Here is a 20,260-nt window from a genome sequence, read left to right on the forward strand (position 1 = left end):
CCTTGGTGCTTTCTGAAAAGTGACTGGGAGCAGTTCTGTTTCTCAGGCTGGAGGAGGCAGGGCGGAGACTCAAAAGCCAGGCAAATTCCCCATCGTTTGCTTTTTTTCTCACGTCTTGAAGTCTTGTCCTGTCCTGTGGTTTGTTTATCAACCTCAAACTATCACAACCAAGACCTTATGTAAGGGAGCCGCAAATTCACACAGACATTTCCCCTGAGCTCTTCTGTGCTCGGGATGGTGTGTGTGTGTGTGTGTGTGTGTGTGTGTGTGTGTGTGTGTGTATGTGTGGTACTCTAGCGACCCTTCCCACCATGCTGGGAGTGCAATGAACAGACACGGGGCTCTTCACTGCCAAGCCAGTCAGTGGGGCTGTGCAAGGCGATCCTAAAATGTGGTTGTTCCCCCTTGGAGACGAAACCCCGTTGGCGGTTCTTTGTAACCATTCTGAGGAGATAAGAGGTTGATGCTGTGAAATGTAGAAGACCGAAGGTCGTACTTTTCCGAGTCTGCTTTTGACAAGGGAAGTGGCTAGCCGAAGGCCTGCTCTGAAAGTACAGCTGTTGCTTAAGTAACCGCAGCAACCAGTGACCTACAGCCCGGCGGCTCAGTCTGTCCTGACCCCATGTTGTGGAGGTGGGCCCAGCCGAGTACCCTCTGGAGGCCTCCTGGACTCTGGTCACTGGCACAAACACAGAGGACACCAGTAGCTAAGGAGGAGAAAGAAGAAGGAGCACAGGGAAGGACCTAATAGAGGCAAGAGAGCGGAGGGTAGAACTCGTGGTTTGGGTAGATGCCCCAGAAGCCTGTGAGTCACCGACCACCGCTTCCTCCGTGGCCTTTCAAGTGGGCACGTGTCAGCAACAGCGGGCCCTGGGCTCCGTGTAGCACAGTGTGGTTTTCCGAGCTCTTTCTTCCCGAGGTTGCGTTTGATCTCTGTGTCATCCTGCAGGTAGGAAGGCAGTGTGGACCTCCGCACCCCCAAGTTTGACAGCTACAGTGATGCGGTCCTATCCGAAAGCCCTTCACTGTGGAGGCCCTACACCGCTTCGTCTAAAGCAGTCAGAAGGAACAGGCAGGCGGGGGCGTCCGGAGCATTCCCGTGGGAGCCCTCGGTGACTGAGCCAATCCTCCATGACTTCCCTGCAGCACTGACTCACAGCTGGCAGGTGATAGACGTGATGGCGACGTTGCTTTCCCTTAATCCTTTAGTGAGTGATGGAGGTCCCGGGGCTGGCGTCTGGTTCAGCAATCACCAGCCTCGCACAGCAAGCTGAGGTGCCCTTCAGGGCCCCTGTCAGTGAAGGAGTCGTCTCTCTGAGAGCTGGTGACTTCGCTGCAGATGTGCCTCGTCCCTTTGTACCTCACGCTAAAGCTGTACTGGTGGCGGCTTCTGTCTCTGAGGGGAAGCACCTCCGCTGTTACCAGTTACACCCTCTTCAGAGCACCCGGAAACCTCTTTCAGGGCAAACACCACGGTAGGTTTTCCCAGTCAGTCTTTCCTCGTGGTCCTTTTTGCTTCACTTTGAGTTAAAGTTTTTATTTGGTTGGTCTTGGGTTTTGTTTGTTTTATTTTGAAACAAGAATTCACAATATGGGCTAAATATATGCCTAAAACTTATAATACCCTTGCCTTGGGCTCTCCCAGAGCTAGAATTAGTATTTTAATCTTTTCTAGTAGTTTAGATGATAAAACCAAAGTCCTAAGTGGGTAAATGGTATTGAAAATATTTTATAGGCCTGTCCTACCATGCCTGGCTTCATCTCTGTCTTGTAAACATTAAAAAGTATATTTAATTTCCCTTTTTCGTGGAGTGTCTACACATTTCTGGAGATCCTTTAATCTTTATTTACCTTTGCAGTAAAGCCAGCTAGAGACTGAGTGCCGTACTGTTAGTTCACAGACCCTGTGTCTGTAATGGCCATTCACACTTGCCTCCCAATAAAGTTCCTAACTGCAGACTTTACAGAGGCAACAACAAATGGCAAGGGGAACTACCTTTTTCCTCTTAATCTTTAGAAGACTATGTGCATGTTTGGTTTTGTTTTCTCCTCCTGCAGGTTGTGTCAGGGGAACTTCAGAACAGGACAAGGGCTGAACATACCTACCACACAGGGATATACAGAAGCATGTCTAACCCATGCTTAACACCGCGGGGGCTGGCGGCCTCTTGAGAGTTAGTGTCATGACATCTTCACAGGTCTCACAGGTCTCATTTCACAGGAGCTCAGACGCCTCCAGTTTTGCTCTTGCTCTGTGAGTGGGGTGCAAGTCCTCACCGAGGAACCTCCGCCGAGAGCAAAGGAGAGCATGTGCAGTGCGCAGAGGTCAGGAGACAATGGCAAAAGTTTACCCTTTCAGAGAAAACAAAATCATAGGCTTCAAGGAAATATTTTCATGACCATTTCTCCATTTGTGGATTTGGTTTTGTCCTGTTAAATACTAAGAAAGATAGAACAGTAAGTTTTCCTTTTTAGCTTGGCAAAGCAGAAGTATACAATGTGAGATGTTTAAATAAACATGATGATAAGCTTGAAATTTTCTCTTGAGGAAGACAATGAGTTTTAGGCCAGCCTGGGCTACGTAGTGAGTTCCAGATGAGCCTGTCTCAAAAACAAAACAAAGCAGCTCCATGATGCAGGTGTGCAGGTAGTTAACCGAATTCCACACTGAGAAGAGCTTGGGCGCAGTGTCAGGAGACAACTTAGACTAGCCAGATAGGGGTCTTATAAAGCCTTTAAAAGTCCATAAAAAGTAGACACATGGCTGCCTTTCTCCTGACTACCAAATGTTATAAGCTTTTTAAGATTTGTCAGAGCACTTTGCGTTTCAGAACCCAAATGTACTTAGTTCATCCTGGAATACAATGAGTACATGTAGTTCACTGGCAATGCGAGCATTTTCTTTTCCCACGGCATAAAGAATTCCCTAGTTCAGTGCAGGCTCCTGAGCAGAAACACTTCACCGCAGGAACTGTCCAAATGTGCTTCGCTGAGCTCCATGGCCCATATACCTCAAATGACCAGGTTACCATGCTGTCCGGGTCTCACGCCCATGGCGGTCCCTTTCAACATCTGCCTGCATGGGCTCCATAGAACCCCGTTGCTGCCCCAAAATGAAGCTTTCCCCTGTGTTCTAAAGCAGTTTTTAAAATGTCTTCACTAGAGTAATTTTTACATGTCCCCAGATAGACGGGTACATAAAATATGTGTGTGAATTAAACATTTACTAATGATAAGTTGTAAAGTTTATTTTAATGTAATTATTTGTTGGAGAAGGTGGTAGGATTGCAATAAGCAGACAATTCAAAATCAGAAGGGAAGCAGGAGCAAGCCAGGTAATCCTCACTCTCCAGAAGCTGAGGCAGGAGGATCTCAAGTTTCAGACTAGCCTGGCTGCATACTGAGGCCCTATCTTAAAAGAACAAAAATATTTTAAGCTCCTCAACCCAGAAATCAATATAGAAAGACTGTATTTAAACAGTGTTTGGAAAGAGAGAGTGCTTTTTTCACATACTCTGTGCTGCCTCCAATTTCTATTTCCACAGACTGGTCTACAAATGGTTTCTGCTAAGCTACAAGGCCAGCTGTGCACTTGGTATAGTAGGCTATGTGGCCATCAAGTTTACAATGTGTGGACTCAGCCTAATACTGAAGTAAGTATTATTACTTAGGAGACAAATATCTCTAAGCACCTTCATGGGTCAGTCACCTGGTCATGCCCTTCACTCAGCTGGAATCACTTGGCCCTGCCAAGTTCCAGGTACACATTTTCCATAGCAGATATCTACATGTAGCTTTATCGTTGGAGGGCCCAAGAGAAAAGCAAGAAAGGACACCTTACAAAATACAACTTTTCAAAAATCGAGAGCTTTAAAGAGTTCCCCTGCGAACTGAGACAATCACCATTGAAAGTGAGGCTCCGAGCGGTGGCACACACCTGTGATCCCAGCACTTGGGAGACAGAAGTAGGTGGATCTCTGTGAGTTCAAGCACAGCCTGGTCTACAAAGGGAGTCCAGGACAGCCAAGGCCACAAAAATAAACCGTGTCTCAAAAAGACAAAACAAAATGAAAATGGGTCTCTAGTGGTATAGAATAACTGACTACACGGTGCTCCCTTCTCATGAAACCGTAGTGTCCATAGCCCCCGTTAAACATCCTGTTTCTTAATATCCTTAGAACTGACCTGACCACCGCCAAACCCACTAGCTTTTATGATGACTGAGCACTTAAAATGTGAAATAAGATGCATCTTATATGGAAACTACACACTGGGGTTCAGAGACAGTCTGATGAGAATAAGGACGTGTGTTGATGTGATTACATGTTGAAAGGGAACACGTTGCCGGGATACATGTCACCTGTTCCTGTTTACTTTGCATGTGGCTGCTGGAAAATTTCAGATTATAGGCTCGAATCGCTTAATTGGGGTGGTTCGCTTTGAGAATTGTTAGGAGCTTCACAATGTGTCTCCCTCACAAAGCATCACCTAAAAAGACTAACGTCCTCGCAGACCCAGCCAAATACTGCTGCTAGTTACACAAATGGTGGTAGAAGAGTGTGGGGCCATCATTCTATCCAAGGCCCATCACTGCAGGAAGGTCGTCACTCAGTTCCTAGCTGTGTGCTCGTGGCTCTATTTCCATTTTGCATCACTGATCTTCAGCGGCAGGGGAAAGTGGGTGCTTAGAAACAGAAATGAAAGAATACCACAAGAGCCGAGTCTTGAGAGAGAATAAACTAGGATAGGTAATCCTGTAGTCAGAGCTGCTTCTCTATTAAGAAGGTGGCTCAGGAGTTAATGAGGCCGTGGACCAGGCCTGTGCTGTGGAAGGGGATTTGGGAGGAATCACACAGCTATGGAAAGCAAGCCGCTCAAATAAAAATTCCCCAGATTATCCCTCATTCTGAAGTCACTCCAAGTCTCTGGGACCATAACAAAAATTAAAAAGCAGGGACTGGCAACCATTGAGTCATAAAATAACAGGGAAGTGGATGAACAATCGGCCCTGTGTTGCCATGGGCACTTCCTCTGGCTGCACAGCGATCTGATTTTATAGGCATTTCACAGGACTTCCAGAGACAGCTCCTAATGCTGCTAGCAGAGCAGAACAGGAGTAACTGTGCCAACCAAACACTGCTAGTTTAAGACGAGAAAGTCACAGACTACTTTTTTTTTTAGTACACGTCTATAATGCTTTATTTTTGTGACTGTTAAAATATTTGAAAAGATTTTTATGAAACACTTGGGACTCTAGTTGTTCCAAGACCATTACTGCTCAGATTTTCAGACCTTTAACCATGAACTTTCCTACGAGAAGGCAGGCCAAAAACTTAGCCCTTCTGGCTGGAGGGACTAGCTTTTCACTACTAATGGTGGGGAATATTCCACTAAGATTCTTCGGGTGAAGCCATGAGTTTCTTACTGTAATTCTAATGGCTAAGATGATGCAGACGTACGGCTCTGGTGTGGAGGGAAGGCAGAGCTGATCTCCCCCAGTGTCCTAATCCTAGCAAATACATCGGATGTGTCCTGGAAGAATGCATGGCCATCTGCTTTGGAATTCCCAGTTCATATAACACACACACAGAGAGATACACATGCATGCACACACACACACACACACACACTTTTTTTTTTCTAAATGTGAAAAGTCTGTACTGTGTCCTCTTTAAATGAATGAGCACGCAAAGCTGCTCAGAAAAGCTGGGCGTGGTACTGAGTACCTGTAACCCCAGCACTTGGGATCCTAGCAGGGAGCTCAAGAACTCTCGGCCTGGCCTCACTCTGGTCACACAGGGCTCATGCAACTGGTCTTGCCTGATAAGCGTAGCTCTCACCCTTCATCCAAGATTTTTGCAGCTGACGGACACTGTTACAGAAACCTGTAACTGGTCAAAATGCAGGAAACACCTGACTGCGCACACCCCAATCCGTGCATCTCCCGTGCGCCACGGAGCCTGAGCTCAGAGCACCTCAGGAGAGGGGCAGGAGGGCGGCAAGGAGCAGCAGTCTGTGGCGGGTGGTGCCTTCTGTGGTGAGCTGCACGCAGGGAGCCTCAGCAATGCTGCCCCCTGCCCTGTGGATGGGGGAAGTCCCACCAGGCCCTATTCAGGTGAAGAAATGCAGGCGATCAGTGGCCACCAGAGAAAGGAGCCGTCCTCCCCACAGGGAGTCCCTGGGAGGATAGCCCATCCCAAGTGAGTAACCACAAATATGTACGGGTGACACTGCGTGGACTTGGTGCGTGTGTGAAACAAGAGAAATTAAAGAAGGGATCACGAGTCTGAAGGGAGTCGGGGTGACATAGGAGGCATCACAGGAGGAAAAAACATGTGAGTGGAAAGTATATAGAACAATGATTGTGTATGAAATTCTTTTTTTAAAAATAATTAAGCCAGACAAAGGGAAAATATGAGTTCTAGGTCAGCTGGGGCAGCATAATGAGCCACTTCTCAAATAAATCAATAAATATTAAAAGTAATCAGACCGGGGTTCCCGCGGTAGCCCACACAGCCCAGCTCTAACCTCACTCCCTTCCTACACTCAGAGAAACCTGGCAGGCCACTGCTGGCACTGGAGAATATTTTACAGATAAAACCCACCAAATACGCAAGGGCTAAGGTTCATGAATCAAGATTAGGGCTACTTGTATGGGGGTTATTGTCTCATTTGGCTTGTATGTTTTTAAGATCTTTCTTTAAGATGTGGGAGGAGACCGTCACAGGGAATCCTAGTGCATTTGAAAGATAACCCAACCTGCAGAACCGAGGTTCTTGCTATGTGGCAGCTACAGCATAGAAAAGCAAAGGGCATGAAGACCTGAGCTTCATTCTTGACTATTGCGTGATGTCTCTCTAGTCTCCATGCTTTCATGTGTGAAGAAGGAATGATATCTCCTCCAGACGTTTTATTCTTAGGCAAGTCAGAATATTTACAACCATCCTACAGAGCCCAGAGTCTATGGCGGAGGTCCTCATCTTTGGGGTACCTGACGGCCGCCACAGTGGGGCTCCTTTCACAGCTGCAGCACACATGAACTCAGGAGCATTTGAGAGAGGCCATCAGGACATCAGAAATCCCCCGGGTGACTCTAATCTCTGCTTAGGTCTAGGAACTGTTTCTCTAATGGTTGACAGTCTCAGCTACCCTCAGAAGCCCTTGGGTTCAATGGACCATCAAACTATCACTCCACAGCTGCCATCCTGAGATTAGGATTCCATCCCGAGATTCTGGGGTACCTGGGATAGGGCGTCATCCCGAGACAGACTTTGTAGGTAGCCCAGGCCTTCCTATGTCGAGCCAAACCTTGGCATTGGTTAGAACAGGCTTGAATTACAGACAATCATTGCATGACTCTGCCAGTCCCTCGTCACTGCAGTTTCACTTTCTGTGGCTCCAGTGATTCATGATCTACAAAGATTAAATACTTTAAATGGAAATTTCTGTAAATAAATAGTAACCCCAAGTTTCATAATGTTCTCAGCTCAGAAGCCTATGAATCCTTCACCTCTGTGCTCCATCTCACCTGACACAGGAATCACCCTTTGCCATGCGTCTGCTACCCACCTGCTAGCCAGTTAGTAGCCAACTCAGCTATCAGATCAGCTATCATCGCACATGATACTCGTGTTCAAGTAACCAGATTTTCATAAACATTCTCAAAGCACAGATGTTTTACTACACTGTGTTCATTATTTCATTGTTGATTTTTTGAACTTCTTACTGTGCTTAATTTGTAGATGAAACTTCATAATAGATACATGTGTGTGCATATATTGGAAAACCCACATCATACAGAGGGTTCAGTCCTATCCAAGAGCTCATTCATCCCTGAGCTCGGAGCATGACATCCAAGGACAAAGGTGTCATCAAGGATTCCTTTGTCCACTGACACTGAGTGGTACAACTTGAGGAAGAGAACTTTAGTCTCTAGTTTTAAAAAGAAAAAATAAAACAAAAAAATCAAGTTATTGAACAATTGCATAGCCACAAAGCTCTGTTAAATATTGTGGTAATATTTCCCAAGCTCCACATCTCCCTTACCCAACCCAAATGCCTCATTCTTACTTCCTTCTATATTGCTTTTCTTCATAGAATCAAATTTAGAGAGTCCATGGATCTGGGGATTGGATCCTTGTTCTATGGCCTTTACTATGGGATAATGGGTCAAGATTTGCTGAGATCTGCTCAGACTATATGGCATCTACCATAGGGAAAGTATGTTTTCTTCATTTGAAGCCCTTTGTGATGGGGGAAGAATCAGCCCCACCTTCTATATCTGTGTCACTCCCTTCTGTACTGTCACGGCTCTCCAGACTTATTGTTCCCTGGAGCCTCACTCTCTCAAAAGCTATTCATTGCTAATTAATTAGAAACTACACTCCTGGGGTCAACAAGATGGCTCAGTGGAAAAAGGCATTTGCTGCTAAGACTAATGACGAGAGTTCAATATCAGGAGTCCGTATGGCGGAGGGAGAGCTGACTCCCGCAAGTCATCTCCCGACCTCCACACAGAGACATATGCCCATCCACCCCATCACCACACAATAAATAAGTTTTAAATGTAAAAGATACATTCTGTATGTAGAAGTATTGGGAAATGTGTCATTTTGTAAAATAAAGTGTTACTTATTTGAGTTATCATAACTGCAATATTTTAACTGCCAACATTTAAAGAGTTAATTAAAGAAAGGCCATAAAAAACCACTTATTTTTGACTAAAACGCCATCTACTAAAATAAAAATAACATTTAAGAGGCTAGGATATAGACAAGAGTAAAGCACTTGATTAACACATCTGAAGCCCTGAGCTGACTTCTTAGCTAGGAAAGGAAATAAACATATTTGATGCTACATAAAACATTCACATATCGCAGCAACTCAGGGTAATTGTACCACAAAGGCTAGTCAACAGCGATCACCTGTGTCTGGCACGTGTGCATCTCTGACCACAAACTGCGGGCTGTGTGACCCTGAGAGTTTGCATCCTGGTCCTCCTGTGACTTATGCCCGTCTGAAGTGGGGAATACGTGTAAGTGGCAGAGGTGAGGTTCTGGGCTCTTCTTACCCCTTGGTGGATCTGGATCTGATTTCCTCTGTACCTGTTGTCCTCCCTGCCTTCCCGGGTTCCACCAGTCCTCTGCTGTTGTTGCCTTGGGGACAAGCACAGAAAACCACACTCCTCATAATGTTCACTGTGTGCACAGGAGGCAACATGTTCGCTCCCACTTCCAGGAAAGCCCAGATATCCTGTCCCTAAGAAGATCACCAATGCCTCTTGAGCTTGTTTATGAACATGAGAGGAAGAGAGAGATGGGCTGTGTTCTGTTCTCCCCAGGAAGAAGAGCTTCCAGGGTGGGACAGCCCAGCCATGAAGACCAACTCCCAGACTTCTTACCGAGCCCACCCCACAGTCCTAAATGCCATCCTCATCCTTCATTCTAGGTCCAAAATCTATTCTAGAAAAACAATATTTTATAGTCACCAGTTTAGATGCGCACGCACACACATATGTACAGTATATAGGTACGGGTGCTGCGTGTAGACACAAGGTGAACACTTGCACATGTGTGTGAGCTGAGAGAGGAACAAACTTGTTTTTCCCATGCTGATGTCTGAGCCTCACACCAGATCAGGTAAGTCAGGATGGCTGGGAATGGAGCCAGTGCATCTGCTTTGTTAAAATAAATAAATAAAATTAAAAATTAAAAATAAAAACCTCCCAAGAAAAAGGAGTAAGCTATTAAACCATCCACAAACGGATGGGCCTCAAAGCATATTTCTGTGGAGAGGGGCCAATCCCATGTCCACGACATTTTGGAAAAGGCCATAGAGATGCTAAGCAGATCAGTGCTTGCCAGGGGCTGGGCTTAGGGACTGAGATGGTTGACATGAGGGAGAACAGGGAGACTTTCATAGCAGTAGGACTGTCCTTCAACACTAGACTGAAGGATACATCATGACCTTTTCAAACATCCACAGAACTATGTGGGATGTATCTTCTTCAGGCATGCAAACTTTTAAAAAACTATTTAGGAGGCCAGAGAATCCCAAGATTTAAAAAAAAAAAAAAAGTGTGATGAAAGGAATCTAATTGAAGTGTGTGTGTGTGTGTGTGTGTGTGTGCGCGCGCGCGCGCGCGTGCGCTCACACGCACACTCGCACACTCTTATGCTGACCTTAAACCGAGTGCAGAGTATAGATCTAAAAGCAGAGAGAGCTGTACAGAGGACCATACAGTCTGTGATATGTGGTGACTGTCGCCAGAGCTAATAGATTAATGACTCTGATTGTTCTGTATGTACATTCTGGAATGGAGCCACTAAAGAAATGGAGAGTTGATACTAGACTCTGAATTCCTCCTTATCAGAACAAGAAATTACAGATAAGAAGGAGATGTGGCCAAAGTACCCATGTCACAATGGGCTTGAATTGGAGCCGTCAATATAATTCCCGCTTTGGTTAGTGTAGATGCAGACAAGTACGTGCAAAACATTTATAGGCTTGTGTATAGACCCAAGTTACTATGCACAAATGTGTTTCCTCTTTCTGTTGTCTAAGAGATCCTGAAGCAATGGCACCCCAGTGCCAGACCCTGATTTCTCATGCCATCCTATAATAAAAAGAGCCAGACTTCTTGGAGAAACGGTTGTTTACAGATGAGGGTAAGAAATACTCAGTATGAGCCTGGAGCACCCTCAAAGGTAAGAGAGTGAAAACAGAGCAATACCCACAGTGACAGGGAAGTGGGGGGGAGTGCCTCCAATGCACACAGCTGGTAGCCGGCAGAAGGGTGCTAGATTATTACCTGGAGCACCAAACAAATAATCCGGAAGTTCAGATTGATATAAAAAATAATTGAACAAGTCGTCCAGGATAGTAGATGGATAGCAGAATGTCTCTTCACTGATATAACACACCACTTTCATGGAGATTGCCGTGGTTGAATTTGCTTGTTGAAACACTAATCTAGATGTAGCTATGAAGGTCTTTAAAAATTAATTAATTAATTAATTAAAAACCTTGAGGACAATTTTATTAGAGTCTAAAATAAAACCCTGAAGGCAGGCAAGCTGTAAATCTCAGCAGGTGCCCAGAATGGAAAAAAGTATGAGGAAAAAAAAAAAAATGCCACCTTGTCTAAGTTTGTATGGAGATCAGCCACGTGATGGACAGGCAACATTATGGCAGAGAGGGAGCTTTAGAGAAAGAGTGGGGAGCCGAAAGCGGCAGAGGAGACGTTTAGAATACAGGTAGAAAGAAGGAGAGGAGCGTGGGCTGATAGGAAGACCGTTCATGGGGTTAGAGGCCTCCACACGTGGACCTGCGCTAAGCAAAGGACTGAGAGAACGCGGAAGCTCCGAGAAGGAAGCCTTCCTCCGGGAAGCGGCACGGCAGACTGAGACAGGCTGCCCCGAAGGAACGCGGAAGCTCCGAGAAGGAAGCCTTCCTCCGGGAAGCGGCACGGACCCGTGCCCAGACTGAGCCAGGCTGCCCCGAAGGAACGCGGAGCTCCGAGAAGGAAGCCTTCCTCCGGGAAGCGGCACGGACCCGTGCCCAGTCTTAGCCAGGCTGCCCTGTGGGTTTTTCGACTTCGCTCCCCAGACTCGTCTGCCAGGTCTTTCAAACAGGTCTTACTAACAGACAAGTCCACGTGTGGCACCCTTTGTACTACCTCTGAATATTTTCTTTTAATCTAAAACAGATAAATGCTGTGTTCAAAAACAACTGTTTTTCGCTTCATGAGGATTTCTGATGTGTTGATCAAAGTCTCACCTGCACCTCTGGAAAATGAAGGTTTCCTGAGGTCATATTCTAAGAGGGTTGTTTTCAGGAGTTGATCAGGCTGAGCGCGCGGACGTGGGAGTCTTGCAAAGGAAGTGCACGGCTTTGCTGCAGGGCTCTGAGTGGAGGATGCTGGGAGGGAAGGTCCCGGCCTGGAGAGCTCCACAGCTGCCCTGTGCAGAGGTTCTGGACCACTGTAACTGCAATGCACTCCAGGTTTGTTGGCGCTGACGGGCCCTACCTCAGCGCCCCTGAGCTGACCCTGCAAGAAAAGGCTTCTCAGATACTATTCCAGTTCAAAAGCAGTGAAGACCCCAGGCCCCAGGCACTGTGTGATACAGTGTCTGCAGTGGTCATCCTGTGTGCCCTCGATGTTGGGCCCTCCTCGCCACCAGTGTTCTTTCCTTTCCCTGGTGGTTCTACAGGGAGAGCGGGATCCCCACTAGGAGGCTGTCCGGCGATATTCGTGCCGTTTGGGGGCAGACGAAGAAGGGCTCGTGGAAAGCACCTACCGGTTTTCATGCAGCCACAGAATCCCTTGATGGATTTCCCGAAGCTTCTGGCTTCCCATCCTTGCCTTCTGTCCCCACTTTCTCTGCCCTGCATAACCCCCACTCTCCAGCCCCAGACCTTTGTCCTGTGATCCCTGCTGAATAATGAATGGCTGATTAAAATGAGCCTCCCCTTTATAGTAATTTCCTTTTTTAAAAAAGGCTTCATCCCACATGGGCGGGAAGGCAGCTCCACTTGAGCAGGGTGCTGCCTGGAGAAGCTGGTAGAAACTGTAAGTGAGTATAAAGGAGCAGAGACAGAAGGGGGCAAATGAGAAAAAAAGAGTGAGCAAAAGAGCCAAGTATAGTGTTAGGGTATCACTCGATGCCAGAGGCCTTGTATTCATGCCAGCACCACAAAACCCTCTGGAGCATGTCAGATGCAGGGAAGAATGCCAGACTGTTCGTGGAGAATCTGTGTCTAAACCTTGGTGGAATAACGCATACACAGTCCACTTTGACTGAAAATAATCTACAAGGAGCCCACTTGTAGCAACAGCCATGGGGAAGAAGAAAACCAAGCCTCGTGTAACGTTTCTAGTTAGGGGCCTTTAAATATGACAGCACCACAAAGCAGCCCCGTGTGATAGATCACAAAAGAGGGACAAGCATTGGGGGTCTTCCTTTTGGACCACCCAGAACTTCTCCTGAGGGGGTCTTGCTCCAACAGCTCTCTGATGGCTAGAGGGTCGGGAATGGTAGGAATCCATCTTGGTCACCTTCACATGGCTATGAGCAAGCTTCTTCATAGAAACAACCTGAAGGGGAGAAAGATTCTGGTTCACAGTTTCAGAGGGTTTTGGCTCATCATGGCAGGACAGGCACAGTGGCAGGCACGGTGGCAGGCGCGGACATGCTAGGTGTTGTTTATGTCATGGCTGACCATAACACAGAAGGCAAGGCTGGGACCACAGGCGGACTATAAGCTTCAGTGAGCCACCCCAGCGACATTCTTCCACCATGAACGCCACTGGCCTCTGTGATCTTCAGGACTGTGACCTTCCAACATGGTCCACCACCTTGGGATCAAGTATCCTAACACAGGAGCCCGAGAGGGGTGTTTCACATTCAAGCCACAGTGGGTGATCCTGGTCCCATAAACCAGGTTTCTGTGAGAACAGACCCAACTAGAAAGACGTCTTAGGGCCCTTGAACAAAGCAGCCTCTGCTGTCCAGGCCTGTGGCTGCAGATAGCAAAGTTGTGTCTGGGTTGGCCAGCAGTCCGTACTTTCACCTGTTCCTAAACATACAACAAAGCATTGCTCATCTTCGCATTACACCATTGATTTTACAGCACTGTCTCCATGTGCCCAGTCAGATCAAAGCTCTGCTGCCGCGAGATGCTTGGGCCAGCTGTCCTTTGCCACAGCAGCCCACCTCATCCCGTCCATCACACTAATACCTTCTAAATGAACGACTAATGATTCAGTCCTGTTTAATCTGGACGCTTTCCACTGATTCTGTGCTAGCAGTCAGAACCTGGTCCGAATGCATCTCAAATGTAATAGGAGCCTTTCTTCAACATTTAAGCCCTAAAAATTTAAGGGAAGAAACACAAAGATATACCATATGGAATTCTACAGTGAGGTTTTTTTTTCTTAGTGTGATATACACACCCCAAAAAACTATCATTCTTAGTAGAAATTTTCCAAGCCTGGCCCTAGTTTTAAGTATGATTTACTTTTCAAATGTTGGAACAGAGCCTCCTCAACCATTTTCAAGTGGAAATATTTTCTCTCTCCATCTTTAAAAGCCCTTAGGGATTGCTGTACATGTGTGCATATGTAATCTAAAATGTAGTCACCTTTAAATATGCTTTGCGGGGAGTATTATTAATGGCCCATTTTAGCATGAGTCATATTTAGTGCACAAACGTGAGTCCTGTTAGCCAGGAGAGGCTACCTGGCTTCTCTCTGCAGCAGCTCTGCCAGCATGCGAGCTCCAGAATAGAAACTCTGAAGATGAAAAGGCACAATAGGGAAGATGGGAATGTTTAATGCCAGCTCTGTGACCCCAGAGCTCTACCTGTCTGAAAGGCAAGGCTCAATGCCAGCCTTTTAAAATTAAAGGCTGGCTGTGTGGGTTTGAGTTCGCAATCCTTCTTATAATATACCGCTTTATGCTAATCCAAGCACATTGCCAAAATGTCCCAGATTCCAAGAACATAAAACAGTGGAAACTCTTAGTTGCATGAAGAACAAGTCTGGAGGAATTACACCAATGACCTTGCCAGGGTTCCAAACACAGTCCTCCGTTTCTTAAGGAGGGACATTCTATATCATTGCTGTCAACATGGATGGGCAGTAGCTGGCCAAAAAGCCATGTGCTTTTGGCCCCAAACCACATTCAGACCAATGACTGTCAATCAGCCAGTAGTTAGAGTTAACCATTTCCCCAAATCTGCAATACTGGAAAGCATGGAAATCTTAATTTCTAAAAATAATTAGTTTTGAAAGATTCATTGTGCTCATTCAATAAACATTTCCTGGACTCCTGCGTAAGGTGGCACGGGAAAAGGGTGAGTGGAGCTTGTTCCTGCAGTCACCTGTAACTTGAGAGAGCCTGGAGGCTTACAGCAGGCCATGCTGTCTGAGAAGCTGTCTCCAGTCCCTGCGGAAAACACGGTTCATGCCCGCGGAGGGACGATGGGAAGACTTTCTAGAGATGTTTATGTAAACGAATCTGCACAGGCTAGACGATGAGACTTTTGTTGTGTTTATACTATATTAAAATAATGACCCATTATTATACTACATTAAAATAATGACCCATTATCAGCAATTTTTGAAAGTTGAGGAAAAGCATTTAAGAAGTTATTAGAAATATTTGTAATTCAGTGGTAAAGCTTAGTGTGCGTGAGGCCCAGGGCTCGATCAGGAGGGAGACAAGGGGAGGGGAGGAAGAGAAACAGCCAGAAGTTTAAGAATACACATAACCCCAGCGCCTGTCAGTAGTACTCATACAAAGTACCAAGTAATGCATACTCTCTAGGATTGGGAATGCCAGAGCATGTGTGTGGGAAATGCACAAATATAGGAAGCACAAAGATACATTTGCATAAAAAACTACTATGCAAAAGGGTCCTCATGTTCTTCATCTAATTTTTACTAGAATCAAGAAAGGCACAAACAAGGCCAAGACGTTAAGTAAATTCATCAGGGCCATAAAGCTGCTGCAATCCCCATTCCATCCTCACTGTCGCTGTCTCTCCTAAACTGGGGATATGCACACTCAGAGTGAGTCGTGCTGGCCGACAGATCACTGCTCTGAGCTTCCCACGCCTTAGACCGAAGGATCGTTTCCGGGTTGCCATAATCCGGGCACTGCTCTTTACTGAACTTCCGGGTCGCCACCATCCGGGCACTGCTCTTTACTGACTTTTCTTAAGGAGCTGTTTCAGCTTTCGTGAATTCTGCATCTGAGGTTGGTGTATCGTAGGGAAGAAGCAGACTTGGCCTTACTGCAAAGAGAAGGTTGATTTGAAGAGGATGCTCCGCAACCCGTACCCTTCTAGTGCGCAGTAGAAGTATGTCCAGGGATGCGTAGTACGGCCTGAACCGCCATTGTCTTTGTATAGCTGTGGTAGAAAACTTTTGTTGTCCCTAACAACTTATTTCCAGACGACTTCTCTTTGGGTTTTCTGTGCTTTTTTTTTCTATTCTGGCGAGGAGATTAAATAACCCAAGACCTTTCCACCCTTTATGGCTCATACTTTCCCGTGTTAAGAGATTTAGTAGAAATGTGTTGGAGCAGTTCAAAAATGGGCACTACATGAGGAAGAATAACAGAGATGACAAATGGATGGATGGATGGACAAATAGTTCAGTTAGATGGGTTTGTGGATATATCACAGATAAATTGAAATTGAAATTTTAAAAGCTGAAACTGAACTAGTGTGGAGAGAGCTGTTTGTGGGCTGAACAGATTTTATCTTTACCAGAAATGACTAGATTTTGTCTTGTCTTGCATCTTAGCATTTAAATTTTCTTGCTATGCCTTATTTTTTTGGACTAAATTCCAGCAATAATGATACTGAAAGGAACCAAAGATCCACAGACTCAGGGAGCTAACAGCAACAACTAGGACTTTCAAAACAAAACAAACTATAGACAAAACAATGCACAACAGAATAAATGCATATTTCATTAAGACCACAATAAGTGCCTGGCATGTTGTCACACTCTTGTAATCCCAGCACTTGGGGAGGCAGAGGCAGGCAGAGCAGGATAGCCAAGGCTGCACAGAGAAACCCTGTCTCCAAAAACCGAAGCAAACAAAAGATCACAAGAAAGTAACAACCCTCAATGAGAACTAAGTAGAAAGACTTAGTCCTCCGTAACTCTGTCCCAAGAACATAACATGTTTCTTCTAAGGATCCAAGAGATTCAAGCTATCACCTCTTAAGCAGAGGGCACAGAGAAGGTGCCATTAGCCTGCCACAGACGTCTTCTCATGGGAGGCTGCCCTTCTGTACATGCTGACAGACAGAAATGCCACAGTCCCGAGGAGGCAATGTCCTTCCTCTCCACTCCTCTGTTCCTCACCAGCCCAAAAGCCTGTGGCCTTGTGGTGGCTGTCCCACCTCTGACTGTTACAGACAGCGACTCTTTCAGCCTGGACATGAGAAGAGCCTGCATCACTGGTCTTTGGGTCTCGGGGTGAAGCTGTGGGTGAGACCAGCTGTGCAGCTCCACCCACAGGCTTGGCACTGCGCTGTTTGCCTGGGGTCACCTTCCCTTCCTCACCTACTGTTCCTGAAGTTCCTGTCCAATGTGAGGTGACTGTCAGGAAACCAGTTGCCATGTTAAATTATCCTTAAAAAAACAGAAATCTGTTTCTTCCTACTGTCTAGAACAAACCACTGAGTGCAGCATACGCTCTGTTTATTGAGATTCGTGCAAGGAAAACCTTGTGTGAGAAAGCTGGTCTTCATTGGCAACATTGCCATCAGTGAGACGGTCCATCAGTTAAGCTGTCTTAGCACAGTTTACTAGTGATGCCAGGAAAAAAGATAAAAGGTATGATCCTATGCAATAAACTGGTTCCACTCTTCTTCCTGTCCCGAATTCCCTCTCATGTGTCCACCCTGGGGAGTCCAGAGGTCAGGTTTTGCCCACATAGCAGCAGCTGCTAGATTCCTTGGTTTTCCATAAACAAATTTCTCCTTTCCTTTTCTTCAGCATATACCTTGCCCTTGTCACTGTTTGGTCTTAAGGTGAGTGTTCTCAGCTTATTTTCGGGAATTGGGTGTGATGTAAATAACAATCGTACTGCTGAGGATTTTGTAGATGCTTTAACTTGTATATTTATTTATTTTTATTCCTTTTTCAAGAGGCTGCCTCCCAACGGCAGGCTCCAGACTCTCAGGCTCAAGTATGTCTCCTGCCTCAGCCTCACTAGCCGCTGGGACCACACACATCATGGGGACCAGCATATAAAGCTCTTTAAATAGAGCACATTGAATTTACAAGAGGAGTTGCCCCTTTGAGACATGTTAATCATCTTTACAAGAGATATTGATGGGTGTTTCTTCTGCTTGGCCCTTAACTTAGCCTCAGCTGGGGACGCACACACATGCTCTGTGTAAAGATCTCAGACTGGCTTCATTACTTGGTGGCCTGGCTCAGGGCATTAACTATTTCCTGAAGCTAGAATAGCACCGCAGACTTCCCCACTGTATTGCGTGGTGGAGATATTCTTAAAACTGTGGTCCTGTGTTCAACACTGGCATTCTGTTTGGATTTTGGAGATGATCCAGAGAGGTCGGGAAGCAAAGTCTGATGCCACACTTAACATAATTCATCTACGTGGAAAGAGTTAAAAGCTAAGTGATAGAATTAACAACATTGTGCATTTCCATCTCTCCTTTAACACTCTCTCGCCCATGCATGAGACACCCTTGTTACATCTCTTCTGGCCATAGGCATTGGGCCCCTGTTTGGCTGATTAATAACCAGATCTTTAGAGTGTTTAGGAGGCTTGAGAATGTGTATCACATGTACAAGGGGGAGCATCGGTTCAGCATCATCTGAATGTCAGTAGAAGCGTTAAGCAACAGCTTCAGGAGCCCATCCAGTCTGCTTGTCATATTTCCCAGCATGTGGCTGCTCTGACGCTGTGAAGCCCCTCTATACACATGTAACGACCCTTAAAGCTCTATCAGCTGGCTTCTCTGGGATGCTGAGTACTGCCAAACTCAAACTCAACCTCAACCCGCCCGAGGGCAGAACTAAAGGAGAAGAAACCACTTGTGGGTACACACACACACCTGTACACACATTGACACATGGGTGGCATTACCATTCTGTTTTGATACCTGATGGTACCCTCCTCAGAGAACTCACCAGCATCTGAAAATCAGATGCCATATACTTTTGCTTGTCTTGTAGTCCACAAAGCCAAGTTTCATCTTTTTCATCCCCCACTACATTCATGGCTCTTAAAGCAGTACCCAGCAGATCCTTCAGAACGATTTGTTGAGAGAGTAAGTTGATGCGGAAAAAGGTAGCAGAATACATGAGAGCAGTTGAAATGAGTTGATCCAAGAGGGGTGGGTCTGGACCCTTGTGGGAATTTGAATGAGAATGCGCTCCATAGGCTCAGTGTTTAAATGCTTGGAACCCCGTTTGATGGCGCTGGTTGGTGGCGTAGGAAGGCTGGCAGTGTTGGAGGAAGTCTGCCGCTGGAAGCGCCTTTGCGAGTTTAAAGACTTGCACATTCCGAATTCACCCTCTACTTCACTCTGTGGGTCAAGATACGAGCCCTCTGCTGCTGCTCTAGTAGCCGTGCCTGCTTGCCACCATTCTGCCTCACCATGATGGCGATGGACCTCCATCCTCTGGAGCCACAAGCCCAAATGAACCCTCCCTTCTCCAAGTTGACTTGGTCATGGTATGTCACAGCCATAGAAAGGTCACTGTTACTACTCCTAATTAATCCATCTGAAATTAGTGCTTACTTGTTAAAACAGCCAACGCTGTCTGTGGAGAAGCAGACAGCTGTTCTACAGCCCCTGAGACTTTTACACTTTAATGAAGCAGAAGGAACCACATGTTGCTTCACTTGCCTTTTACAGACTGGCAACGTGGTGGTCAATGTTTCATCATCAAAGTAACGCACTTGTCTTCTTGTTGGGAATTTTGCTTCTTCAAACTACCAAATGCTTCAGTATTACAGCTGGTTCACCATTCAAACTACTAGCTTTATTCTAATGTTCCTGTACTTGACAGCTACCTTAATTATTTGACAGTAGGTGAAGGCATTGTATAGTAGGCATATGCAAGGACTAAGAAAAGAAAACATTCTTTTTATTGTTTGAGAATTTCATGCATATATTTTGACCAAATCTTCTTTCTGCATTCTCCCCTCCTATCCTTCCCAGTCTCTCTACCACTTTTCCCTTCCAAGTTCTTGTACTCTTTTCCTTTTTACTCCTCTGAGTCCACTTACTGCTGCCAACATGTGCAGGGTACAGAGACCGTTTCCTAGAACACGAGCGACTTATGGGGGACTGTATAGATCCAAAGTAAGCAGATCTAGGGGTGTACTTTGTGATCCCATCCCCAGTCCATGCTGGGATTTCTGCTGGCTTGATCTTATACAGGTCTTGTGTTTGCATTCATAGCTGCTATGAGCTCCTGTGCAGCGTTGCTATCATGGCTAGAAGGAACTGTGTCACAGGAGTCCTGTTAGTATTTCCAATCTGTCTGCTTCCTCTTCCATGATGAGCCTTGGGGGGGATGGTCCATTTTTCAGATGAGCATCCCCTAGTGCTTTGAGCAGTGGAGAGTCTATGTGTCAATCAACACCAACTACAAAAAGAAGGTTCCCCAACAAAGGCTGAGAACTGCACAAATCTGTGGACATAAAGATAAGTACTTAGGGTACAGGTTAATACCGTGCCCAGTTGGTTCAATAGTCAT

The 20,260-nt window shown here is 46.0% G+C and overlaps 1 protein-coding gene across 1 annotated transcript; it reads left to right on the forward strand.

Moving 5' to 3' along the window:
* The first annotated feature begins 790 nt into the window (after positions 1–790).
* Rnf175 (ring finger protein 175) lies at positions 791–17,984 on the forward strand. The gene is given in 11 exon segments (XM_060378635.1): positions 791–949; positions 1,322–1,439; positions 1,442–1,475; positions 3,546–3,653; positions 8,098–8,171; positions 8,174–8,215; positions 12,203–12,268; positions 12,271–12,312; positions 15,345–15,351; positions 15,739–15,840; positions 17,897–17,984. Coding segments are annotated over 11 exon segments (840 nt in total).
* Positions 17,985–20,260: the final 2,276 nt, after the last annotated feature.

This window comes from Meriones unguiculatus, chromosome 2, assembly GCF_030254825.1.
Source record: "Meriones unguiculatus strain TT.TT164.6M chromosome 2, Bangor_MerUng_6.1, whole genome shotgun sequence".
Lineage (NCBI taxonomy): Eukaryota > Metazoa > Chordata > Mammalia > Rodentia > Muridae > Meriones > Meriones unguiculatus.